This window comes from Aptenodytes forsteri, unplaced genomic scaffold (genome assembly GCF_000699145.1).
Source record: "Aptenodytes forsteri isolate BGI_AS27 unplaced genomic scaffold, ASM69914v1 Scaffold136, whole genome shotgun sequence".
Classification (NCBI taxonomy): domain Eukaryota; kingdom Metazoa; phylum Chordata; class Aves; order Sphenisciformes; family Spheniscidae; genus Aptenodytes; species Aptenodytes forsteri.
Genome location: NW_008796111.1, coordinates 2,622,348 through 2,649,557, shown reverse-complemented (window position 1 = coordinate 2,649,557; position 27,210 = coordinate 2,622,348). Strand labels below are relative to the sequence as shown.

Below are 27,210 nucleotides of genomic sequence, written 5' to 3'. Positions count from 1 at the left end.
CACTACTATAGAAGTTACAAACACTGGGTAAATATTTTTACAGATAATTGAATAGTTTTCTGTAATTTGAGCTGTTTCTAAAGGATAATGATATGTATAACTATCTTCCAATTTGAAAAATTGAATTGTTTCTGCCAAACCAAAGCTCATGGCAGAAATCATGATTTTGTCTTTTCGTATTCTCTTACAAATTTTTGATGATAAATTAATTTTATGAATTTATACTGATGCCTAGATTTTTACTAGATCTTTCATATAAAAATATGAAACGTTTTTATACAATTTTATTCATTCTCCATAAAATCAGACACATTTGCATTTCAACTTTCAAGTCTTGTTCCAAGCTTTTTAAACAGTCTGATTGCATGGAAGTGGGCTGTATTAATTGCAAATAGGCTAGACATCTGTTCACGGAAACTGAGTAATTTCTTGTGTCTCATTTTTGTTTATCAGTGTTTTACTTAAAATCGTTATTATTTTCTGTTGGAAAAATGGATTCTGAAATTTATTATTATTTGCCCATTAAGAAAAGCCACCAAATGGTTTTTTGTTCAGGAGACCCTGATCTTGAAGAACTGGGGAGGGGGGGGAAACATGCTAAGGGATTTGAAGTTAGCACTGATGTCATACTTGATCGGAAACAATTTAATGCTGTTATTTTCAAAACAGTCTCTTTTCTCCAAAATGCTTAGCAGTGTAAGTGTTCCTCCTTACCAGTCCAGTGGTTCATTAGGAAACTAGCGCAAAGTAGGCACTGGCTAGAGGTAGGCAGGTTTGTGATAGGGATATAGATTTGATGATCGCGTTTGGTGGCTTAGGCACCTAATTTTAGGCGCATACGATGAACACTAATTTAGGGATTTACTCTCTTGGAGACACTAGGTTTTGGTGTTTGATGGAGGTACTGGGTTGTTTAAGGATCTCTTGTGTGAGCTGGATCTTGAGGAATCACTTCTGAGCTCATAGTGGGACTGTTGTGACTGTGGTGGCTTCACAGTTTGTCTCTTTAAGATTGAGAACCAGCATTTAAAAAGCATTAAGCCAGCATTTCAGGTCACGTATGTGGAGGAAGAATGTCCTGAATCAGCAAAGTATGTGAGCAGGGGTTGGCAAGTAAATTGTAAATTATTCTCTGTTTGTGTAATATAAGAATGAGGAAAATGAGGAAGGATCTTTTGATGGGAAAGTGAGCAAGAGTAGGAAAAGTAGAGGAAGACCAGCAAGAAATTTCCTCAGCTTTGCTCCCTCTTACTGTGTCCCAGGGTTGCTGTCCGTCCCAAAGGCTCACAGGTCTGTGTTGATATTCCCATAGATTTATATTCTGCAAGATCAGACATCTTTTTCATCCCTGTAAAATTCCTGGTGTGTTATAATTTAGAACGGAGGAAGAGACAGAATCCATTTCATCATCCGTAGCAATGCTGGACTAGGGTGACCCTTCCCTAAGTGTGACTGGCCACTGGCAAAATCTGTCTTTCAACCTTTGAACAATATTCTGTGCCAGTTTGTTCACTTTATTAAGAGAATATGCCGTGTTACCGAGGGAGGGGATCACCAGCTCATCCCTAATATGGCAAAATCATTTGAAGTCCTTCATTTATGTTGACTTTTTATCATGCACTATTGCAATTAGGTTAGATTAATGAAAGGTAAATTCCAGCCCTTACATAAAAAAAGAAATCCTTGTAAAGCACCTAATTAGTATGTTTGTTTATTTAGACTCTAATGGCTTAATTGCATCTTATCTTGCTATTTACAAATAGGCATAATTAAAGAATAATAAGCATGTGAGGGAAAGCGCAGCGTTCATACCAGCAGCAGATGAGACATAGGAAAAAAAAAAACCTAGTTGAAAGTCTGGGTAGGGTTCTTTTACTTTATTTTTAATATAAAACCTTATTTTTCAGTTGAGAGAGAGAGATATGATTTCCAGGCATTGCACTGATTAGTAAGATAGGTACACAAGTGGAGGACAAGCTTATGGCTGGCTATATGGCAAGGAGCAGGTGTCTGGCCTTTTGCTGGAAATAGGTACAGCTTGGTTACATCTCTGGTTTGATGTTGCCTTATTGTTTTCTAAGGTGAATAAAAAACGCATACAGACTGGTCCTCCTTTTTATACAAGCAGGGAGGTACCCATGTTAACTGAAAATAGTGTTTTCTTTCTTTTAGCTCTGCATTGCAGAGCATCTGCAGCTCAAATCAGCAGCAAATTCCCTGGGATGCTGAGAGGAAATCTGGAGCTTTGGGAATATTTTGCAAAGTGTTGGAGCTTGGTGTTGTCAGCATATGTTTTCCTAATACCAAACTTCTAAATAAATTTGAAGAAAGAATGTTTGTTAATGCATTTTTTTAAAAATTGTTTATAAAGGGGCTTTTTATTTGGTATCACTTTCAGTGAGGAGGCAAAATTAAAGGGGGGGTTTTCAAGCTATTTCCTCCAGGCAGAATTCTGGCGTGGTAAATTAATTTTGATCCTTTTCATTTTGTAAACTAATTTTTACCCCAATTCTGACTTATTTTGAGAGGTACTTATTTCTTTTCCAACCAAAAGTGATGTTAAATGGGAACTTTTTTAGCAGTCTTAAGACATTATCATTTTGATCCTTTTCATTTTGTAAACTAATTTTTACCCCAATTCTGACTTATTTAGAGAGGTACTTATTTCTTTTCCAACCAAAAGTGATGTTAAATGGGAACTTTTTTAGCAGTCTTACAAGACATTATCTAAGCCATTCTCACTGATAATTCTGTTTCCCCTTCCCCCTTTCTTGGCATGCAGTGTCTGTCATATGCTCTTTGAGAATTATCTTGGTGATAGACAAAATATTTTTAAAACTGGGATATTTCAATATTTTAATTTTATGTCTCTTTGTCAGAAAAGCTGCATAATATTGCAGATTTCAATCAGCTGCCTGTCCTACCTTCTTCTGGAGCTTGCCATTTTAGGAAGCAGGGGATTTATGAATAACTTAACTGTCTGAATTTAGTACACTTTAGTTAAAAGGAAGTTAGAAGTACATTGTTATTACACAGACCAAAACAGAAGCTACAGAAGTATTTAACTTGCAACTGTTCCATTTTCAGCTCACAGAACTGTGGGGCATATTTTTTCATTCATATTAATTGAATTTTAAAGTGACCTTGTACATGTATTGATTTGAATTAAAATTTTCTACATCAAGGACGAGTTGGCATATATCCTTCAGGCGAAATATTAAAAAGCCAAGTGCTGTCTTAACAGGATATCGACAGAAGTTGTTGAAATTTAATAGGAAAAGTTGGCTTAGAAAGGAAATTGTTGCCTTTTTGTCACAATTGAAAGGTATCTTTTCTGTATAATGAAAGAAGTTTCTTTCAGTTGATATCTGTGGAAATGTAGGGACATTTTAGTGCCCATTAAATAGGGACCATCTGGGTGAGTCTTGACCTCCAGAAGGAGAGACCTGCACTACTGGAGCTTAGAGTAGAACTATCAAATTACTTTTTTACCAGAGTCATTAGGTTTCTACTACCTTCTTTCAGGTGATCTGTAGGGACACAGTTGTATGACTATAGGTGTAAATTACATTCCACACATAGATCTTTTTTGAACGTGGACTCCAGTTAGCTAAGTTGAGCAGGCATTGAAAGAAAATGGTTTGCTGGAAAACATGATTTGTAAAATACGGTTGAGGTGAACAAAATCATTAAGTCCTGAAAACAGTTACAAGTCTTGATTATTAGAGGAAAATATAAAGGGTATCCCATTTATTGTGTACAATTTGGAATGTGCTTTACCCTGAAAATAGCTGCAGAGCATACTTTTGGCTTCCAAATCTAACAGCATCCTCCAGTCTAGTGACAGGTTGTTGTTCATTTTTTGTACTACTAGCCTCATTCTTTCAATGCTGTTAAAATGATGAACTATAATTTCTCCGAGTTACGCTTAGTTTTACAAAATTTCTGCTTCTGTCAGACTTCACTAATGATACGGTCCTGCAAAAATAATCTGAAAGTCCCGATCTCTCTTCCAGCCAGTGTAAAATCCACAGGAATCCCATGTCATAACAACAGTGACACAAAACAGGAAAGTTTTCTGTTTCAGTGCCAGAGCACTGTAAGAGCTAATTCAGACAACCTAGCACTAACCTGGCCAAAGTTGCAATGCAATTCAATAGTTCATTTGTATTCCCACGACGCCTGGGTGCCCCTACTCCTGGAGAGGACCCCCTGGCACAAACCCTTGTCTAAGCTGAGATTGCAACAGTAGTGCCTTCCTCAGGGAGCTCACAGTCTTAGGTACCCATCTAAGGATGGTTTTACACAGCTCCTGACACATGTGGGAGACGGTGTAACACTGCTTGTTTGACATTCAAGCAAGTAGGTGATTGAGGCTACTGTCCCGGACCAGTATGCAGAATTTGACCTTTCAGTATTGCAGGATGGATGGTAGCTGGTGTCTGGCTAGCTGTGACGGATTCTGAAAGTGTGGAGTAAATCACTGGAAGGGCATGAAAACAGATGACCTGGGAAAAGGCAATGAGCTAATGCAGAAGCATTTTGAAAGCATTTGTGCAGGTAAATCTTGTGGGGAGGTTTGAGGCCAGCAATAAGTATATTCAAGCAAGCTGGAGTGCCAAACATGGGATTTTTCAGCTTGTTATGTTCCACTGTTCACTCTGAGGATTTTCAGGAACATCCCACACAGGCTTCAGATCAACTTCATCCAATTTTTTTTTCCACCTGGCAGCAATGTGAGATATCATGAATGCAGAACGTAAGGGAAGAGGAAAGAAGTGAGCATCCACTAAAGTGCGTGAAGGCAATGGAGATAGAAAGTGTTATACGTAAAGCTGGGTCTGGGTGTTTGTAGGGCAGCCTTTTTGCTCTTCCATTAAGAAGATTTCTTTTCTTTTTGTTTAAAATTTCTTCTTTTCCTCCTTTTAATTTTACTGTATATGGTTGATGCCTAGTGTGAAGTTACAAAAGTCGGTTCTCTCAGTAGACCTATATCCTAGCGAAGTGCCAGTCTTACTAAGGTAGAAAAATAAAAACAAACTGTTAACTCTAAGCGTGCTGACAACTTTTTTCGAAGTGACTCCATTTCCTCATCTTAGCAGTTATGACAAAACTGTCTTTCTGATTCTAGTGGATGATCAGCATCATAGATCAGGCACCTCTGGGTCATGGCTTTGTATTTTTAACTTAACTGATACAGTGGTAGGTGCTGAAATAACTCTGCCAATGTCCTTTATTTGCAGACCAACTAGGTCTTATTACAGAGTATCCCAGCAAGATAACTACATTTAGATCCAAATTCACGGTACCTGATATCATGATATGGTTGCCTGAGAACACTAGGCAGTTCCATACACGTTCAGAAAATCTATTGTAAGAAGGCAGGAACCAGAAAAAGCTGTTCGTGGGATGTGCATGGCTCAGGCCTTGGTACAAGTTACCCTACTTCAGCCTGTAACATTTTTCTTCAAAAACTTACCCATTGTTCTGACCTGCTTTTTCTCTTCGTGTTCTTGCAAAATTATACCTAGCAGCCTGTCTTCTTGAAGTCTATCACTGACTCTTTTTTCCCGTCTCTTCTCCCTGTCGTCTCTCTTGCTGTCAACTTGTTCTTCCCTGTTTAGACTCCTCTGTCCTAGAGTTGCTTTCTCCATGTCCCATGCCAAAGAATTGTCATCAGTTCTTTTCAGGATTTGTGACTCTGTCCTGCTATATAGTGATATAATAAGCAGCATTTAGAGTAGTTTGGGTAACTGTTCTGCAAAGTCCTGTACCGTCATCCCATTCCTACCACCATTTCCCCTCCTAACCCTCCTTCAGCAGCATGGTCCCTGCCTCAGCTTTGAGATGGAGTCTTTGTGCCAGATTTTCTGTCTTCCTTCTTGGTGGGAAAAGCAACTTGGCACTTCAGAGTTGATTTGCCTGTTAGTCTCTTAGTTAGTCAGCATCAGGTTGAGGTTACTCATGTTGAAACAAGGTGGTAGGCAGGAGTCATTAGCAGGATTTAAAAAGGAAAAACATGTAACAAATCAATAAAGATGCATATTGACTCATTTCTTTGGGTGTGGATTTGTCTGCTGAGGTCAGCAGTAAAAACACAATTGTTCTAGCCTGTGTTAATCTACACTGGACTAAATGTTGGAACACAGACAATGGAAAATGAGCCGCTGCTGGTTGGGAAATATTAAAATAAAATAATTGTTTCTTTTTTATCTCAGTTTTATGCTTTTGTGGGTGAGGAAAAACTCTGTAATAATCTCTGTATAACAAAACACAAAGACAGAATTATTGTTAGACGCGCATCTTAACAATATTGAAGTGCAAGTTCATCTTCGAAATGTAAATTGATTTTTAGATTAAAATGCCTTCATTATTGCATTTTTGTCAATATAATAATTTAGTGTTTGTGGGTGAGGAAAAACTCTGTAATAATCTCTGTATAACAAAACACAAAGACAGAATTATTGTTAGACGCGCATCTTAACAATATTGAAGTGCAAGTTCATCTTCGAAATGTAAATTGATTTTTAGATTAAAATGCCTTCATTATTGCATTTTTGCCAATATAATAATTTAGTGTTATATCTGTTGTTATACTCTGACCCTATATATTTTTCCATGATACTAGTTTTATTCTTTACACTTTACCACTTCCACAGAAGAAAATTAAATCTTTGAAAATGTAACATTTTTACTTTTTAGCTGTAGTTTCCTTTTAAACAATTTTACATTTTTACTGGACCTAAAATGTTTTCCATTAAGCTCATGACATGCTTTTAAAAGCTAGCATTAGAAGAGTCCGATTCGTCTTTCAGATTATTTTTCTCTAAGTGGACTTATATTGGAGAATATCAAATACATCGAAAATAATCACATTTGCTCATTGTTTTTCACAAGTTATTGAGTCGTGGTGTTAATAAAATTGAGAGAGTTGCTTGGCAGTGTCATGTCTACACAAGGGAATTCTGTGAATTCATATATTTTCAGTTGCAAATGAATGTTTATTTGTTCTGCACTTTACAGTCGATCTCTTCCTCATAACACACACCATGGTTTTAGATCTTTTATTTTGGTCTGTCTATAAAATATTGAAAGCTGAAATTGCATCAACTTAAGCTGTTAACTTGATGGTCTTGTGAATTCAGACACCATTGACTCTCCTTCAGCTTGTTTTTGTCCTTCTCTTGTTCTTCACAGGTTACCTTAGGAAAAGTGTTAAAAGTGATAGTGGTGATGCGGAGCCTCTTCATTGACCGGACAATAGTAAAAGGGTACAGTGAAAATGTCTATACTGAAGATGGCAAGGTAGGTTATTGTATATCCAGCAACATTAAATTTTATTTTTACCTGGTAGTTAAATGACAGAGAACAGGAATCCCATCACAAGTATGCTAGAAACATAAAACTGTCAAAAGACTCTCTGGATGTTTTGCAGAATGCTCTGGTTTAAATGTATCATGCTTTGCTTGGATTTGCAAATGTCTGACTTTTTTCTGAGCTCTGAAGCCCTTGCTTGAATTTCTAATTTATCACCTTAGACCCCAGTTGCCTCATTAATAGTGTGTACTGAGAAAACATTTTTTCAGTGTACCAGCACACCAATAGCCCAGGGTTCAGCTTTCTCTTTTCTGAGAGCCATTGGGAAATCTTGGGCTAGTTTTGTGCTTAACTTGATAAATGCAACTGAGAGAGTCATCGGTAGGTAGTCCCCAATAATTTGCTTGTCAGTAATAGCACATCTTGAACAGCAGCTATTAAAGGAAGTGTTACCTGTTTCCACAAGTGATTTGTTTTACGAACAATTCACCCCACTTGAACCGTCAAATTCCATCTGACTGCACACACTCCATATGGCTCTCTTTAGCGCATCAGGAGATGTTAATGGGACCTGACGGCCTTCAGCTCAGCTTGTTTCTCTTTTCAGGGTGGAATGGTCTCTCTTACCGAGACATCCGCCAGGACTCTCCTTTGCCAGTAACAGTACTAAATACCTCCATGTTTCACATTTTCTCTCTGGAGCTTTCTCTTCTGATTATGAAGCCTATTAAAATAAAAAGTTCATTATATCAAGATGAGTACTTGGCAGCCATAGGCCATGTTATAATGAGGTGAGACTTTTTTCCCTTTCAAAAGTGATAACTGTGTTTTAGCACACAGAAGCACGTTGTGTACTGACCCAGAGTTCAGCAGCTCTCAGTCTGAACCTCTGTTCTCTAGAAAAGGCCAGGAGCTGATCTCCTGAAGGAAATAGTACAGTTGTATTTCCCAGGTGAGAGATTCTCAGTCAAAGGGTGGGGGATTGGCCTAAGAAGTAGTAAAATAAAAATTGCCTGATTTTGATTTGCGTTGTTCAAATATGCAGGTTTAAATACCACTTTGCCGCAGAAGCAGCTGCACTATACTCCCTGTATATTAGCATATAAATACAGACTTACAGCACCAGCCCCTCTTCACCCCAAGTTCTGCTCGGAAGTGAAATGATAGTCTGCCTAAAGAGCGCTGACAGTGCTTGATGGATTCCTGTGTCACACTTCATTTGGGTGTGCTCATTTTCTCCGATGAATCCAGTTTCCTTTGAAGCTCCCTTGAAATATAATAACGCTATATATGCTGAAGAGCTAAGTAAAAGAGTTCCTTTCTGAAACGGCATCTGGCGTTGGGCTTCTGTTTAGCTCAAGGTTAACTCTCTTGAGAGCCATACACAGTTTCTCTGTCATCGTTTCCTGCGCGGGGGAGAGCGGGACTCACCAAGGCTGGTTTTGGCACGGGGCACTAACCTTTGTCTGCTGTCAGTGGGGAGCAGTTCACCTTCTCCAGAGCATCGGTGCTAACACCTGGCTTATTTTCTTGCTTTAAGCCAGTCTGCAGGGGAATCGTGTTTTCTACCAATTTAGCTTTCTGTGTCCAAAGCTAAGCTATGTGACTGCTCCCACAAGGCTGCATGAACCTGTGACCTTTACGTGGCAGTTTGCTATTCCATTGGGCCATCCCAGGGCTTTCGCAAACCTCAAGGTCTGCGTTTTAGGTATAAATAGGAACATTTCATTTGACTTAAATAGAATTGGTGTTGCAGCCACTTAAATCATGAGTAAATTTGGCTTGGAAGATTGAATAAACGCGAAGCTTGCTAGTTTTGCCAACTGGAGCACATATTGACAAACAGTGAGCTCCCTCTTTTTCACTAATTAACTACGCTGGTAATTGGAGAATAAGAATAAGATTGTGCTCTTGCAATGATTCGCTTTACTTATTGTGTCTGCTGGGAATAAGCAATTACAGTCAATTGCAAACATAGTCCATTCCAATTCCTTCTCTGTCACAACAGATGCTGTTGGGAAAGTACTCCAGTGAGGTTTCACCATACTATTCTAGCTTCTCAGTTTCTAGCCTGATAGGGGGAAAAATGCACTAGCTTTCAGAAGAGACACAGAAGAGTATGAAAAAGGAGAAGATCAGTGAGTATCTTCTTTATTAAATAACAAAAATACAGAGAACCCTCAGGATCACAGTAGGAGGTGATCGTTTTTCCAGTGAGCAGTTTACACAGTAGTTGCTGGTTTGGAGGTTTGCTTATGTATTCCTGGGAAGCATTTAATATTTGTAAACAGCAGCGATAAGATTAACTAGGTGGTATCTTACAATATGGCAATTTTGAAGCTCCTGTCTTTTCTGTAAGCCATGTTGAAGAAGGGACACTGGGTAAGTCATTGTGCTTCTTTACACTTAAATAGCTGAATGAAGGTCTGTTGAGTCACCCTCCTAACTGCGCAAGTCAGAAGGTCATTTAAGTAACAGAAGTGAAATTCAGTGGGGGGCTTTCTCCAAGTAGAGCAGGGTTTGGGACAACAAAATGTATTCAGCAAAAGAAGAAATGGCCATCATTGGGGGACTGAATGATCACACAGACAGTAAGTGAAAAATGGGCTGTGCGCAGAAGAGGCCAACGGTTTGCTTGTGGATCAGGGGAGTCATCATTTATCTCAAAGTACAACTGTTTTAGCAAATCTTGCATTACTGGGAAGAAAAAGGGAAGAGGTGAGTGCAAACAGCAGAGGCGTTGATAGTCTTCTGGTCCATTAGTCAGGCAAATCTAGAAATAAAACAAATATGGGTGTTTCTCATAGTTGTAGAACTGTGCGTGGTGGCATACCAGCAGTTACACAGGAAAGCTGACATTGCATTATCCAGGTTGCTTTAGCTTGCTGTGTGCTTGTACGTTGTACTATGTAGGTTGACGGGTACTTACGTGAAAGCTTCACATGGTTTCTGCTGTTCTGAAGTCTAGTTAAATTGGGTACTTCGTCTTAGAGATTTAAATACTTTCAAAATTCAGGTGAAAAAATAGAAGTCTTAAGCTTGCAGTGAGTAAAATAAGACACTACATTCTGGGGCTTTATTTTCAAGCTTTGCTTATACAGATGAAGAATCATTGCATTTCTTAAGTGCTTCATGTACTTCTCTCGTGCATTATTCACAAACCCTGCAGAATATGTCTTTGCCAGGTTGCCAGCTGCATAACTTAGACATTTTTGGTGACACTTTGCAAAAACAATAGGTGAGATCTGGCAGCCTCTCTCATGTCGTGGGTTCTGGATGCTGATCGCTCTGCAGTCTCTCTTGCTTACCATACTAACCCATTGCATCCACCACATACTGATGCGTTTTAATTAGCCCCCTGGTTTTAGTGATGGCACCGTGCCACCCTTAATTTCAAACTCTGGCATACTCATTGTGCACTGGAATTTAACCATGGATAGCAATTAATTACTAGTGTTGTCCTGATTCCTGAATAAATGAACCTATGCAGCTCACCCTCGCAGGGCAGGCTTATTGTCAGCTGAGCCATTAGTAGCCCTAGTCTGCCAATAAAAATAAAAACGTATTGGGATTTTTTGGCATAGTAATACCCTACTTTTCTTTGGATGCAGAGACCAAGAACCACCTTGACAGGGCGTATTTAGAGTGGGTACTTAACAATGCTGCCTAGCCAAATTCCTATTTTTGCATCCGTTGGACTTAACTAAAGAAACATAAGTGTCTGTGTTGAATTACCATGTTAAGGAACTTAGGTTATGTTAATGCTATGGCTTCATTAATTACCCCATATCAATAAGAAAAGGCAGCTTTTAGCCTCCTAGCGTAAGAGAGGAAAAGAAATAGTAGTATCAAAGGAAAGCTTCAAAGACAGGCAGAGCTGTCTCTCGGGTAATTTCTGATCCCTGCATTCTTTCCACTTCAAAGCTGGATGTGTGTGTGTTTGGGTGAAAGGGGGGTTGAATCCGATTTCTCTAATAAGTGTTGGCACCGGACCTGTTTGATATTAGATGCAGGGAATGTTCTGATTTGTTATCGCCTTTGAAATCGTTCAGACGACCTTCAGAAAATGGCCTCTTGTTACTTATGCTGGGGGTGGGTGGGGAGAGTGGGGCGTTGGGAAAAAAAGCCCCAGTTTAATTCACATGCAGAGGATGCCCTGAAATTGTGCTTTCAGCAGTTTTTTAGTTACAAATGTGTGTCTTGATTGAAAGTGAAAAGTTGAAGAATAATAGACCTGTAACGATGCATTCTTTAATCCGCCTCTGCCTTAATCCTCTGTTTCAGAGGGAAAGGTGGGCAGTCATTTAGGATGTATGCATGTGGTTTGGGGCGTTTGGTTGCTTTTTCTTTTTCTTTGTTTTTCTTTTTTCTTTTTTTTTCTTTCTTTTTTCCTTTTTTAACTTGGATAACATCATGTCTGTAAAACAGACATTCATTACTTTTTCAGCTTTTCGTCATGCCAACTAATGAACGTTCAGAACCTGTTGGACTCATCTTAATGCAGCATCTGAAGTGGAAATTTTTTTTATTTTTTATTTTTTTTTAGATCTTGAGTCTTAACTGGAGAGGATCCCATACTTGGTTTGATCACTAGAGATTAGCAAAAGCATATATACATTCCAACTATAGCAACTCTGTCTGCAGTCAAAGAAAGCCTTAAATTACAGGAAAACAGTTTTTAAAAAAATACACTTTTTTTTTTTTTTTTTTCAAATGTAGACTTTTCTATATGGAAATGCGGTGCTTCCTTCCCAACAGGCACGGGGCTGCTATTACATTGTAAATCAAGCTCAGGTCCAAGTCCAGGCTGGACTGCCGCTTGTGGACTCTAGAGTATGAGTGTTGCTGGTGCACGCACAGGTTCTTGATCCCACCCTAAGAGCGAGTAAATGTAGAAAGGGTTGTAGGTACATGCCTCAGGGTACTTCTGTCTTCATCTAACCTGGAAAAGGCGTTGAGACTTCAGCTGCCTTTTGTCTCGCAGCAAGGTCAGCAGTACTAAGCCATGAAACATCTATCCTGAAGTGATTTTTAAAGTCTTTAACATCGTCTCCTGTCCGGCCTGAGGTTTGGGGACTCAAAAGTTACCAGTATTTAGAAGTGGTAACACCTGTGTCTTTAACAGTGTTACTCTGAAAAGAATGGGAACGTGTGTCCAACCATGTTATCAAGCACTAGAGGAGCTACCCCCGCTTCATAAATTCACTCAAAAAAAATTATTTTCTTTGGTCTAGACTAAGATTCCTGAGGTTAATGCTGTATCAAACACCTTTCCTGTGACAAATTTTGTGCATATGGAATTGTTGAGTACAGTGGGATCTGCAGGGGAAAAAAGTGATTTGCAATTTTGGGACTGATGGAAGCTCCTCTTGTTTTTTCCCTGCTGCTTTTCCTTGACAGAATACAAGATCTTCCGCAGGGCTGGGCTAAAAGAGCATTAGCATGTCAGCTGAAATTGTTTAACATGTGAGCCATTTGGTTGTCTAAGAAGGACAGCCTTACCTTCTGGTTTCCGGGGCTAATAAAACTTATTTCAATTTTGTTCTTTTAGTTTGCGTATAGTTGAGCACGCATTTAAGTCATGGATGTGTGCAGTTATCTATAACCTTAAATCTCTTTTAGTGTGATTTTTGTCTGCAAATTTAAATGCGGTTTCCTAAGGGATGTTTTATTTAGCCTCAGTAGACCGGTGCTTTGGCTTAATTCAGCTAAACGTTCTTTGTGTCATTTGTAACTGAATCACTTATTCAGACACAAGACAAGCATAAACTTAGTAAAAATGCCCTCATTTTAGAAACAGACTGAAGCTGATGAATATTTGCATAGATCAGCCACAACCCCATACAAAAGAAGATTTTGCTGTTTTTAAAGAGAACGCATTAATTCAACAGGTCTTGTATATATAATTTTTTTAATTGAAACTGTGATGAACTGTGTTCATTCTTCATTGCAATACAAAGGAAATCTTACATCATTAATTCCCTTTCTTGGATTGCAACAGGTAAAGGCACTGGGTCAAAATACTGAACTGAGAAATACATCTCCCTAGATCTGTTTGCCTGCTCTTTTAATTTGAAGAGCTGCTTAGTTTCTTTTTCTCCGTAATCACATGTGGTAATACATAATTCTTTTTTTTTTTCCTACTGTAGCTTGACATATGGTCTAAATCCAACTATCAAGTTTTTCAGAAGGTAAGTCTCACATCATTTTTCTCTACATAATGCGTATAGGAGATATGCGGAGTTTATTTTAAATATCTAGGCCCTTATGTAAAAGAATTCAGAATTTATTCCTTTGTCATCACAACTTGCAGATAACAAACAATAATCTGTAATAATGGAAAACCGTGAATAGAAAAGGAGATCACTTCTGCTGTTACTTAATTTGGATTTATTTCCCATCACAGTTCCAGTCCATGGTTTGGAATAGGAAATTGGAGATTATACTACTCTAGCCTTAAAATTTCATGAGGAGTCTTCAAGCACTCTTTTTTTAGTTTAAATCTTTTGGGGGAGGAAGGACTTTCAGGTTCGTTTGGATTTTGTTTTGTTGTTTTCATTGCTTTTGGTTGCCCCCCTCTCCTGAGGGCTTGAGTTTAATAAATCAGTAGAACTCACTTTCCAAAATGCATTTGGAAATTTTTTCCATGACATTATTTTGCCTGCTCCTTTTCCCATGATGGTGTAAGGAAAAGGAGTAACTTACTGAAATGAATGCCATTCCAGAAAGTAAGAAAAGACCGATGAGAGAATGGGAGCAATAGGTATAAAACTATTAAGAAGGTTAAAGTGTATTTTGGAAAGATCTATGTCTCGCCATTTTCCAGGCAAGGAAGAGAAGATTTCTCTTTGAAGGCCTCTTGTCAAAATGCTGTAAGTTCAGATTGATCCGGGTTTAAATTCCGGTTTCCTTACCTTCAGGCCACAGTTCAAGGAGCTTGAGTCTCCAGCTAGTGCACTAGCTTCCTTTCATCTACTTCTGTAGTTTGTGTAACAAATGGGGGTCGGGGACTCGAAAGGGCATAAAAGCAGGGGTCAAAAGTATGGCATATTGGCTGTATTTGTGCATCTTCCTTCCAAGATTTCAGATGCAGTCAGAAGGGAAGAGGTTTGACCTGTGATATTAACCTGCTAGAGATCAAAGGACAGCTTTTGGGGAGGTTGGTTGCTCTCCCTCTCTGCCTAGCATTAAAGCAAAATTTTGCTGCAGTTGATTCTTTACCCCAGAGATTAGTGGATTAAATATTCTTTTTTTTTCTTGCTCCTCAAAAATATTTAGTGTCGAGTAGGGTAATACAGCGGGAAGTAAAACAGTGTATATCTTAGTAACTAGTTTATCAGTATGCTTTAAAGTAATTTTTGCAGTGGAATAAATTTAAGGTTCTGTAATTAAGTGCATCATCTCAATTTCCCCATGTGTCTGTCTGGTTGTAAGCTCCTTTGGGCATAAGATCGTCTGCCTGGATGTTTTGGTTTAGAATAACTTGGAAGGGTTAAGTCATATTGCCATAATTTGTGCTAAATGATAATAAATTGTGAGGTTTTGATTGTATAATTTTAATTGCCTATATGCAAAATAACAGAGTAGAGTAAATGTATGGTTTGCTTAAAAGTCCAGGTTAAGGACTCGGGGAGCATAAATACGTAGAGTAAATTTCTCTTCAGGTCCAGGTGATGGCCTTCAGACCAAAAGTGGAAGAAGTCAGTGAGAAAACGTGAAATGCCCCTCTTAACTGCTGCCTCTGTGGCTGCGTTATGGATAAATAAGAATCTTTATTCTCTTCCTAATTCTCTTAAATAATGTGACGCGACCTGAATATTAAGTTCCTGTTCTCCAGTTCCCTCTCTGTAAATAATACCAAATGCAGTAATGTTTACCAAAAAAAAACCCCAGAAAGAAAAGACTGCAGGCGAAAGGGTCGCCTGTAACCAGTTGAACAGCTGTCTGCATTTTTTATAGTAGTTTTATACATTTTGTTCCCAGTTGTCACTGTGTTACCTTGGGCAAATTAACCTCTCTTTGGATCAGTTTTCCGCATCCCTTAGGCTGGGGTAATACTTGCTGACTTCATGGGAGCTACCTACACAGGAGCTATTGCGGAATTGGTTGCATGGTGCTCTCAGATTCTTGCATGAAAAATGTGATAAAAATGCAAGGTGATGGTACTTTCTAATCAATAGATTCTGTACTATTGAGCAGATAGTTAAAGAAGTTGAGGCTAGGACCTAAGTCAAGTTTTCAAACATGATAGAAAATGCTGTGGTTCAGCATAGTAAGTTTTCTCTCTGTGGTGCTGTGCTTGGTTTGGTTTTCTCTTTATTCTCTGAAGCTGCACTTGTATCCATTTATAATACCCAGGAATAGTAATGTAGCAGTAGCAAAATAAAGGAAATAGATAAAATAGTGTTAGAGAAACTATTATACTCTGTTACTAGTGTAGGATCTGCAGGATCTTCAGAACAAATGGTTTTATGCCATTAAAAAAATCATCAGTAAATGTGTCAGAGCACATCTGAATGTTCCTGAAATGTGTTTCTCATGGCAGTCACCAGTAACGCGATGTGGAAGTGCTGTGCTGAGAAGGAAAAACACGGATGAGTAACTGCTCCCACCGAGGAGGCTGGGTAGCCCTTGCAGCTCTACTGCCTTTAATACCGTAAAAGCAATCATCCCTCTGAAGGGCAGGGCCGTTTCTCTTTAAAAGCTGGACCAAGTTCTCCAACAGTGTCTTCAGTGATGATATAACAACATCTGGAGCTCGCAGGATACCTGCCAGCGGTAGCTGCAGGCCTGTCAAATTCTCACAGGGTTGCAGCATGACTTTCTAGGTTAAGAACCAGAGACCTCTGATCTTCAATCCAACCCTGTCAAACGAAGCTAAATTTGTCCTGACTTTTTGTTTGCAAACGTTGGCTGTGTCAGCAAGCCTTTTCTCTCTCCTCCTTATTAGGCAGGATACCCGAGTGTGTATAATTTGATGGGGGACGGCTCCCAGAGGGCCCATTACTGTTAAAGTGTACAGTCATTTTCTAAGTTCCCTGGAGACTCCTTGAATCTGGTCCTGGGGTGAATAAGCTTTATAGGCATTGAATCCACCAGCAGGGTTAGACTCAGAGAATGGAGCTGGGAAATAAGAGAGGGAAGGCTGAAAGGGCAAAAGCACAAGGAGCAAAGAAAAGGTTTTTCAGACTTCCATGTTGGTCTGACATTTAAACTCCACAGGAGCGGCAACTGTTTTGATCTTAAACCTCCTTATTTTCACACCTTGCATCTCTTGATCCACTAGTGCAAGAGGAGGAACAACACGGGAAATAAGGAAATATTTTTGGGGCTTAAATCTTGGTGGGAAGAAGAGTGTACATGAGGGCTGCGTAATTCCGGGTCATTGTACAGAGGGTTAAAAAAATATGTATTGTGGAGAATGGGCATTATTCATAACTTTGCATTCAAAAAAGAGGCAAAAATATAGAATAGTGGAACTGCTATGAGTGGATCAAAATGGGAGATGGTGTCAAACATTAACTGTTTCATTTATCAAGCTGCTCAGTGAAGAGCGGCATAGCTGCTTTTGCTGTGTAATAGGATGTTTGGCTGTTTAAGTCATATGCATAGCATTAAACCCATATATTTCATTCTGATCTCGGAGTCCCACTCTTATGTTCAGCTAAGTGGTCTATCAATTTTAGCATGCCACAAACTGTTTTTGTTTAGATATGATGCTTCCCAAGGCACGTTTTAACCTGAACGTCGAGAAGCTGTTTGTGCCTATCCAGCTGTTTGTGAGCTGTGTGATCCCGAAGTGATGGAACTCGGGAGCACAATTTTCACCACTACAAGGGCACATAAGTATTGTAATGTATGAAGATGTATTCTTGTCAATAATCTCAGAATAAAATCACATGCAGGATGAATGCATGCATGAGACAAATATTGGGCTATTGATGATGTCTGTTCAAGGAGAGGAGATGGACTGTTCCCGGGTCACCTGCATGATTGCTCCTGTGCATGATCAGTACTTGGCTCTGTTCAAAGACCTGCTTAGGCGAAATAAAATCTCTATGACCCAGTCCAAATAAGCAGAACAAGCGAAATAAAAACTTGAACACTCTGTGAGCTCTGGAAACAAGTGATAAATCCTATGCTTCAGAAAATTCTGGTAGTGCTTTAGAATCATAGGATAGTTTGGGTTGGAAGGGACCTCTAAAGGCCATCTAGTCCAACCCCCCTGCCGTGGGCAGGGACATCTTCAACTAGATCAGGTTGCTCAGAGCCCCGTCCAACCTGACCTGGAATGTTTCCAGGGATGGGGCATCCACCACCTCCCTGGGCAACCTGTGCCAGTGCTTCACCACTCTCAGCGTAAAAAATTTCTTCCTTAGATCTAGTCTGAATCTACCCCCCTTTAGTTTAAACCCATTCCCCCTTGTCCTGTCGCAAGGACAAATTACTGAATTAGGAGTGGGGAAGGGTGTGTAAAGGATTTGTGTGGAGTTCATCGGTGCCTGTTCGTACAGGCACCATCTATCATCCCTCCAAGCACCTCTTGGGCACTGGGTTCTGTGCACCAGATTCCCTCCAGAGAGACTCAAACGTGGTCCTGGAGAGAAGACTGAGTAATGGGAATCCTTGGAAATGAACAAAGGCACTCTGCAGTTTTCCACACTATAAAAGGTCTAAACACTAATAAAATAACTTCCTTTTTTTTTCTTTTAGTGCTGTGATCATCCTCCAGAACTCATTGTTACAGGCTACTGTTAAGGCCATGAACTTAGCAGGGTTTAAAAAAAAAATTAAAAAACTTCCAGGGGATTTAGAGAATCCTTTTATATTAGATAGAATTGTCAGTGCCATACTTGAGGGAATAAACCAGTAAGTAAGTGGCAAGGAAAGTTATAACTCTTAAAGAAAGTTTTGCACCTACTTTTGAAAAGCGTATTTACTGGCAGTGCGATAAAATGCTAGAGGAGGGAGACAGCTTCTATAATTTAGTCATGTGATGTTTGTATTTTTATGTTTTAGTTTTTATGCCAGGTATAGCTTCATACATCTACGGAACATTCCGGGTCTATGGTGGAGCAAAGCTATACCATAGGTCTTTGCTTTTGTGCTTCTTATTCCAGTTAGAGGAAGCACTTGTTTGGCTTTCTCAACCTGTGAACTGTAGAATGGCTTTTTTTTTTTTTTTTTAAATGAATTTTCAGCTTTGGGAATTCTATATGACTAACAAGTGTCGTCAAGGCCCAATAATGCCATGTTTTGGATGTGTCACCTTTGGAAAGCACGTTTCAGCAGAGCAGTACTATCAAGTGGGTAAAGAAATGCTGTAGAAATGACTGGTGGTGGCTCGGTTGAGACAAATAACAGGGATTTTGTTTTCTGCTCATCGCTGGGTGTTGGTCTCATGAGCTATTTATAACTTTACCGAGCAGGCAAGCTGAGCAGTCGGCTGCGAGAGGGAAGCCAGGAGTCCATGTCTCCCCACTCTGCCGCAGAGCAGAGCAGCGGCGTGAGCTCGGCAGGTAGTTCCTCACAGCGGGCCGGTACCCAGCCAGCCCTGCTCGCTTGCTGGGGCCTGATTGTTCGCCGAGAGCGACAAGTACGTAGGATTTAATTTGCACATAGTCACAATGAAGATTAGGTTTGATCCAGTATCAGTCTGTTTTGTATGCCTGAGCTATACAGTGCCCTAGACAAGGGAGCAGAGATGTATTTAAGAAGTACATGGTTATAGTCAACTTGAATTTGGAAGCGAAAAGGAGGAAAAAAAAAATAAATCTCAGGCGATATAATTAACGGTTAGCAAGAAGGGAAGTTTTCCTGTTCAAATTGAGTCTCTTTGCTGGATTTTTTTTTTTTTCATGTAACTGAAGTCTCTTTTGCTCTGTCTCAAAGTGCTTAGTTAAACAACAGCTATTTTATTTAGCAAAATTGTGCTTCAGGAGATTGCCTTGTCTTGCCTTTTTTTTGGATAAAAATTCCAAGTGCTTTTCAATATATGAATTGTGAAATACTGAGCTTTTCTGCAAGATCTCTTGAAGATCTATTTCAAGGTCCAGAGCAACAGCTATCCCAATCAATGTGTGCTCTTCTGAATATGTTCCCATATAAAAAGAGGTAGAGAAATTAGAAAGCGACCAATAACTTAGATAGCAGTAGGTGAGGCAGAGCAATAAAAGTGAAGTTAATAAAATAAAACCCTGAAATGTACAAAATGCCATCCCACACCCAGAATAAATTAGTTTGTGATTCCAACTTGGCTGGCAGAAAAAGTGTGTCCCTTAAGTGAGCTGGTGCGTATGCAGTTTGTTTTGCTTTGCTTTGGTGTGAAATCGTATTGCCATTAGTAAAGCTGGGTATTGATCTTCCACCACCCCACCACCCCCTTTTTTTTTTCTCTTTTTTAATCTTGGCCAGTCTGTGCTTTCTCTCATCATCTCTGTTATCTTGGCGGGGGTTAATTCTTCCTTCACTCCCATGCACTGGCCAGTTTATCATTTGCCCAGCTCTTTTCTGTTTGACATCATGTTCTTTGCTGGGCTGGGGGGGGTCATCCCCTACTCCTCTTCCTCAGATTTGACACCCACTTTGATCTTTTTTAGAAGCGCTTTATCAGCACTTGCTTATGGTAGAAATCGCCTCCTTTTTGTTCAGAAAACATTATTAGTGTTCTAGCAATGCTGGGATGGCTTTTATCTCCCTGTGGAATCTCATTAGCTTTACATTACAATAGGAACAGCATATGTGCAACTTTGCCAAAGTGGCCAGTCAATTTAAATTTGTTAATAGCAGTATTTTTTTAAGCAACTTTCTTCAGTGCCAAGAGAAAACAACTTTGTTGTTCAGGAAAAAAAATACAGTTTGTTAGAAGTAGAAATACAGCAGAAGGAGAGCGGCTGCTCATAAATAACTTCAGAACTTTCTATCCTTTGACATGTCTGGTACTATCCTATAAAAGCACCATCTTAAAAGAAAAAAAATCACATAGCTAGTAGGGCTTGGATTACAGTCATTTCTGAAAGCTACATGAGATGTGTTTAAAAGAAATTACTGATTTGAGTTATGCTGTGCTATTAATGCACTGTTAATCACGTTATTTTTAATTCTTTTTCCTATGGTAACATATAAATGGCTTAAGCAGGCTGAGGTCCGTTGTGTGAATATTTGTGCAAACTCACCAGAATGTGCACGGTCCCAAAAGTTTTCCCTTCCAAACGTCAGAATCGCATGTCCTTATTCACGCTGAACGGAGCTGCTTTTGGAGTTAGTTGTGCACGAATGATGGGGAGCAGAATCTGTTTCTAAAATTGTAGTATAACTTAAAAGTGGATTCAGTGTAGGACAGACTGATTTGATGTAGTGTTCTGCGGAGGAAGTTTGTATGGTGTGAATTAGAGCCTGTCTATACATGGATTTTTTCAGGAATATATATTTTACAGATTCACCTCCCTGAATAGCTTCAAGCATGAGCCTCTCTTTCTCCAGTGAAAGTTTGAGTGCTTCAGCACACTTCGCATTGCTGAATTAGACTAAATACAAATTAGGAACAAGTGGAGTTAGCCAGGAATAGCAATTGTAATTTCAGTTCACACTTTATCTTACTCAAAATTTACTATAGTATATAGACAAGCCCTGGGAAATATATAGACAAGCCCTGAGAAGAGCACTACTTCTCCACGTTAAAACTAGAACATACAATTTAATCACTAACTAGACAATCGCATAGTTTATTGGATGCTTTGATATTACTGATGAGGACCATTAATAGATTTATAAGTTACAAGATGTGAAAGAGCTCTCGCGGTTGTGTTGAGTTCTTTAATAGTCCAGCCCAAAGGATTTTGCCAAGAATTTCTGCGTTAAGCCTAGAACTTCGGAGAAGAAGCAAGCTGTTGACTGTGTAATAACTTAGGAAGCTGACGGGCTGAATACTGTTAGTGAATTGTATCATAGCTGTCAGAAACTGCCCCCTTCCAGAATCATTTCAAAATGGTAGTGATTTAAAAAACAAAAAAAAAATTCTATCAAAGCATTGGTTGGTTTTCCTGATTTTTTTTTTCTTTACTTATTCTTGTTATTATAAATATACATTTTCTATGTATTCTGTCTAGCTGTAATTCCCAGATGTAAGATATTGTTATGGCTCTGTCTGGGAAATTAAAAAGCTTTCTATCAGAAATCTTTTACTAATGCAAGTATTTATAAACCATAATCATATTAATTGATTCCTGGTTTCAGAGGAAATGAAACTGAGAGCTCAGTTCCTGTTTGTTCAATGTAAGCAACCTGAAACAGGACTACAGGAGTTAAATATTTTAAGTTTTCCCATTAAAAAATGGAGTGTACTCATTTTTCTGTAAAAATGTAGTTTCAGTTCAGGTTATTTTATTTTATTGGGGGGGGGGCGGGGGAGTGGTGTCTTGGTTTTGGGTTTGGGGTTTTTTTTCACTAAAACAGATCAAAACCAAAGCTTTGGGGTTTTGGGTTTTTTTTTTAAGTTTTAACCTCTGTTCTTATAAGTTAGTCTTCCAGGACTATTTAATTTAGCTACATTATTGACAACGTTTTTTCTTTTGTTGAGCAAATCATTATAGATTAAGGGAATATATTCTCTAAAAAAAAAAAAAAAAAAAAGACCAAAAAAAAAATGGGAACATTTAAAGAGAAAACCAAAGTGCTTTCTTCTGACGTGATTTGTTTAGTGACTTTGCTTGGTTATGATTTCACAGAATACGTGGGATTTCAATCACAGAAGCACAGATTCTGCTCTTATGCTGTAGACATTTGAAAGTTATTTGCTATTGCTTTTATAGAAGATTATTTTTTAATCCTTTTTACAGCAGGGTTGGTAGCCCAAAGTGGGAAGCGAAGCGTGTTAGTTTAGTATTGTTCCATATGGCGTAGAGCTGGACACCTTCCTCATCACTTGGCTCACATTGGCTACCAGTCTAGATTCTTTTACCAACACTATTAGCTTTTATCACGTTTATGAACTTCCAAAGGTCTATTTGATTTTACTGCACGGGTACAAAGTTATTTATCAGCTTCAGCTGATTCTTGTATGAAGTTGGCAGAGGGAATGGAAGCTAGCTGTCAAAAACTACCCAAAATTACTTTGAGGATGTCTTCACAGTCATGTAATTCTTGGTTTGCTACTTCCCCATGGAATTTATAGTTTTCCTGCAAATTAACACTGCTTGGTCTGAAATACAGAATGAATAAGCGTATATTCTCGTTTTGTGTGATACAGGTGACAGATCATGCAACCACTGCTCTGTTGCACTACCAGCTGCCTCAAATGCCAGATGTGGTAGTCAGATCTTTCATGGTAAGTGTATTGGAAAATACATTTTTCCAGATAGACTTCAGCATGCTTACAGTGATTGACATTAGGCAGTTCTGATGCAGTTGTGATTTGCCCTATGTAAACAAGCTAGGCAGTAGAGAATGACTGACTAATTCTTTGTATCTGATACCTGGACAAGGATGAAGAGCTCATTCTCATTACCCTGGGATAACTGGTGTTGGAAGACTGAGCTGTATATGGTTCTTCTGTCACAGGTCTCAATATTTGCTTGATGATTCCTATTTGCAAAGCTACTCTGGGTCACCTCTAAAGACAGTAGGAAAAACTCTCTCAACCAAAATCTTTACTATAGTCCAGCCCTTTCACACTGTTCGTACTGTGCAAGGAGTTGAGTTCTGTATGTAGAAAGCCTGCTCCGCTGGAAGTTCCCCAGTAAGAGGAGACTCCCAGGTAGTGTGTTCCAGCTGAGGCAGCTTGCTTGTCAGCTTGCCCAGTATGGGAAGTGATGAGAGTTATTTGGAGAACGTGATCGGGAAGAGTCCGTTTTGCTGTGCCCACTTTCAGCCCCAACTTTGTTCCTAAGGAATTGCATGTACTCACCCAGCACAACAGCAGGTGGTTTTGGGAATCACGGAAATGCTTACTGAAGTATTCTGCTGTTTTCTTACTGAATAAAATCAATCAAATACTGCTCTACCTTGATGTGCAGATTTAAGTTTATTACCTTTAGTTCTGCTTGTATTTAGAATTTTATTTGTGAAATAAACTTGTAAATAAGCAGCCCTGTTAATCAGAGGGTGAGAACAAGGGTTTATGATCCAGAATTCCTGCTACCAAGATGAATTTTGGCAGTGGAGATTCTTGCTGTTCTCTCTGCTGCAGTCTCCCAAAGGAGGCTTTTGGGAGAGTTTTCTCTGCTCTTCAGACTTCTTCCTTCTCTTAACTTCCATTACGTTACCCCTTCACCTGGAGCAATGTAACTGAGACTTTTAAAAAGAAACATCTAATTTTGCCATTCACCATCTTTAGGTGTGTACAGTAGCATTGGGTCTTTTACGTCTGTAATTTCAGATCAGTCAGACTCCCTTACCTGCTGTGCTGGTTGGTTTGTTTAATAAAAAGGCCACTAAGGTGAGAGATTTGCAAAGGTCTCTTCTCTTGGAGTGCATCTTAAAATAATAAGTTTTGAAAGGTGAAAGCAACTCTTGCTGGTCAAATCCATGTTTCAACATGTTTCTGAAAATTAATGTTTAATAGAATGGGTAGCACGTTTGTTTAAGCCATGGACCTGCCTTATTGATTTGATAAAACACTACTAAAACTTTTAACAAAGCAAAACCAGATGTACACCAGAAGTGTCAATATGTTGGTCCCTTCACATGTCAGTTGTGCAATCCACATGGCAGGATGTAGTGAAGCCCTAATTTTCTGATGGGAATGAAGAATGCCTTTTTTTTTTTTCTTTCAACAGATGTCTCAAGTGCACAATTTAACTTCATTTACCTATTTTTGTATTATGGTTCAGAAAATTCGATTTCTCTGTAGTGCAAGCAAAGCTCATCCAAGCTGAAGTAAATAACAGCAATTTACTTGTAGTATTCTGTTGCCCTTGTCCCCGTATTTACTGCTAAACCCAGAGAAGATCTAGTTCTTTTGGAGGAGAGTTATTGACGGCCAAAGGTTCGGTTGCTATAGAGAAGGCTCTGATGAAGATGGAAGGATTTGTTTCAATAAACTCGGCTGACCTCTTCTTCAGAGAACAATTTTCTCTTATCGATGTAATTCAATAGGACTTTAAATGACAAGATTCATGTGCATCCTTCAGAGTATAAATCTGCTGGTCTAGGTGTTTTTTAGTTGTATATCTCCTTGAGTTGGGAATTGAGTTACATAATGCTCATTGCTATGTATGACGATGGGAACAATCCACTTTAGAGGCAGGAACTTTACCTAGGAACACCTGAACTTACTCTGTGTTGTTCAGTACTAGCCTTTTTTGTATATATATTTCTCAGTGTAATCAGATTTAAAATGGTACAGTATTTTTATGACCAATGAGTATTGATCTTAAAATCGCATTAGAGAGGAAGTTAGTTTGCTTGCTGTGAAAGTCCTTATATCTTCAGCTATGAAGAGTTCAGACCGTTGCAGTATGATTGCAGTAGGGGTATGATAGATGATCATAGGAAGAGACAAACCAATATTCGGTTGAAGGAGGTACCCATCAAGAACAATTATATTCCAGTAAAAATACGAGGAGCGTTACAATACTTGCCTTCCATCATGGTTCTCTAGCTGCGAATACCTCCTGCTCAGGGTGCGTGAATTTCTATTAACAAATTTGCTTAAGTGACTAAAAAAGCAAAAGATGATTAATAAAGTGGGAATTGAGCTATACAGTGACCTTGTAATCTTCGGCATGTTTCTGTTTATAAAATCACTGTATACCTCACTGGGGCCTCGCCAAAGTACATCCTCTGTCCTTGCTATCGCTGACAAGAGTGATGACAAACGGCAACATCCGTATCCAGTTTTCTTAATTTCTTTCCCTTTTCCTTTTAGACCTGGTTAAGAAGTTACATAAAGCTGTTCCAGGCTCCATGCCAGCGCTGCGGAAAGTTTCTGCAGGATGGCCTGCCACCCACATGGAGGGATTTCCGAACACTTGAAGCTTTTCATGACACTTGCAGGCAATAGTAGCCCAGCCCAGCCGTTGGTAACGCGAGGAGAGAACAATCTGTCGGGCTCGGAAGAGAACTGATGGTTTAATAGGTGGTTCAATTTCTGAACCTTTCATCCTGTACTAAGTAGTGAGGTTGCACTAATACATTTGACTATTTAAAAGCCATCAGTCTGCAAGGTACGTGTGAGACTAATGTATTTTGAAGAAGATGGTAAGAAGCTGTGTGTGATCGCTTGATGCTTCTGAGCTGAAATGATATGTCTGGGGAGATCTGACAGTAATAATCGTTATTCTAAACCTTAATGAAAATATCTGTGTACAGTTAGTGTTTTGTGACAGAATTTGCAATGTTGAAGACTTTTATAAGATTGAAATAAATTTTGTATTCCAGAATTTGTGCTATTTATTTCATTATTTGGTCAACAAAATCCTTGGTTTTGGTGTGGATTTTTCAACGCTGCTTTTTTCTTTAGAAAAACTGGAAACATTGAAACGTGCGTGCTGATGTGATGGGGGGGTGGTTGTTGTTGCAAGGCTGCTTATCTGAGTGCTGGCCTTTTTCTGGAAGAGATTATGGCGTTGATTAAACATGGAATTTCAAAGGCATGTGGCAGCTGGGAAGATGCAATATACTTTCTAAGGCAGGGGGAAACAGATGTTTCCCTTTACTAAAATTGTAATGAAAAATGTTAGCAAAATCTGCGTGTATTAAGTGGTTAGAAAACGTGTCATGAGCAGTGACAGTGTGTGCAATTCGTCGTGTTTTAGGACTGAAAGTAGTAAAATAATTCATCCCTAAAGCACAGCTTCTGCAGCACAGACAGCATGTTTCCTAAATGATTTAAAATTTACATGCAACACACCAGCGAAGAGTAAGATCCCTCCCAGTAATCGTTGCACTTGGAATGGATGGGAGTGTTCAGCTCCGAGGAGCCCCAGCCATTTTTCCTTCACCCAAAGACGGGGAAGGTCCCTGGTCCTGTCCCAGCTGAACGCTCGCTGGCCTGGGGCTGTAGCAAGTGACGTGTCTTCTCTGGTGTTTTCTTGAGGACGGTACGTTTCATCTGTCATCTCCTGATAGCCAATTTGATTAATTCAACTGCCATTCCCGCTAGCGCACCCTTGTTTCCTTTACAAGCCACAGAGGCTTCGGTAATAAGCTTGCTTTTGGGAGCTGGTAAGGGGAGGTCTGGAGAAGCTTTGTCGCTCGATTAATTTTCAGATAAATTGACATTAAAGCGTAGTGCTGCAGGCTAATTTTTGAGGTTTCTTCTGCCTGTGTGAAAAGCTGCTGTTGCAGAAAGAAAAGACGCCCCTCTCGGAGGCTTTGGTGGTGGCGAGGTTTGGTTTGGTTTTCGGCAAGGAATGTTGAGTGAAGTTAATCACATTTAATAAAAAGAAGGGGGCAGGGGGGACAAAAAAAACAGGGCAAGAAGGGGAGGGACTTTTTTTTTTTGCAGCTGATTGAAATAAGGTGTTTAGATTTTTAAAGCACTTGTTTCATTCAGTTTGAATCTACAGCATTTATGAAACAGCCCGTTTCATAGCTGTGGAAACTGAAAAATGAAGAAACTTGAGTATCGCCCTGTACTTGCATGATACTAAATTAACTGGTGTTTGCTGGTAACATAAAAGACTGAGCTCCCAAAGACAACAGTTCCCTCCTGCAAGGACAGGGTGTGATGTGGGAATTTCAGCTTTCTAGGTATAGAAATCCGTGCAAAACTGGCTCGTATAAAAGAGAGAGAAACTTGAAAGAAAGTACACCTTTATGACTTCATTTGGAGGCACAACATTGCGTATGAAGAATGAGCATATATTTCTTTGAGGATGTTGGTAAGTGGGATTTTTTTTCAACGTTCCCCCCCCCCCCCCCCCCCCACACACGGGACAAACCCCAAAAAGC

General features: G+C 39.3%; 1 protein-coding gene across 1 annotated transcript in view; it reads left to right on the top strand.

The window, feature by feature from the left end:
* The window catches only part of MED27 (mediator complex subunit 27), a 110,209-nt gene extending 84,514 nt beyond the window's left edge, over positions 1–25,695 (top strand). Inside the window, exons 8-11 of the mRNA XM_009287023.1 lie at positions 7,198–7,305; positions 13,467–13,508; positions 22,565–22,642; positions 25,184–25,695. Of these exons, the coding sequence (XP_009285298.1) occupies positions 7,198–7,305; positions 13,467–13,508; positions 22,565–22,642; positions 25,184–25,318 (363 nt within the window). The 3' untranslated portion in view covers positions 25,319–25,695. The remainder of the gene's footprint in view (positions 1–7,197; positions 7,306–13,466; positions 13,509–22,564; positions 22,643–25,183) is intronic.
* The last annotated feature ends 1,515 nt before the right edge of the window (positions 25,696–27,210 follow it).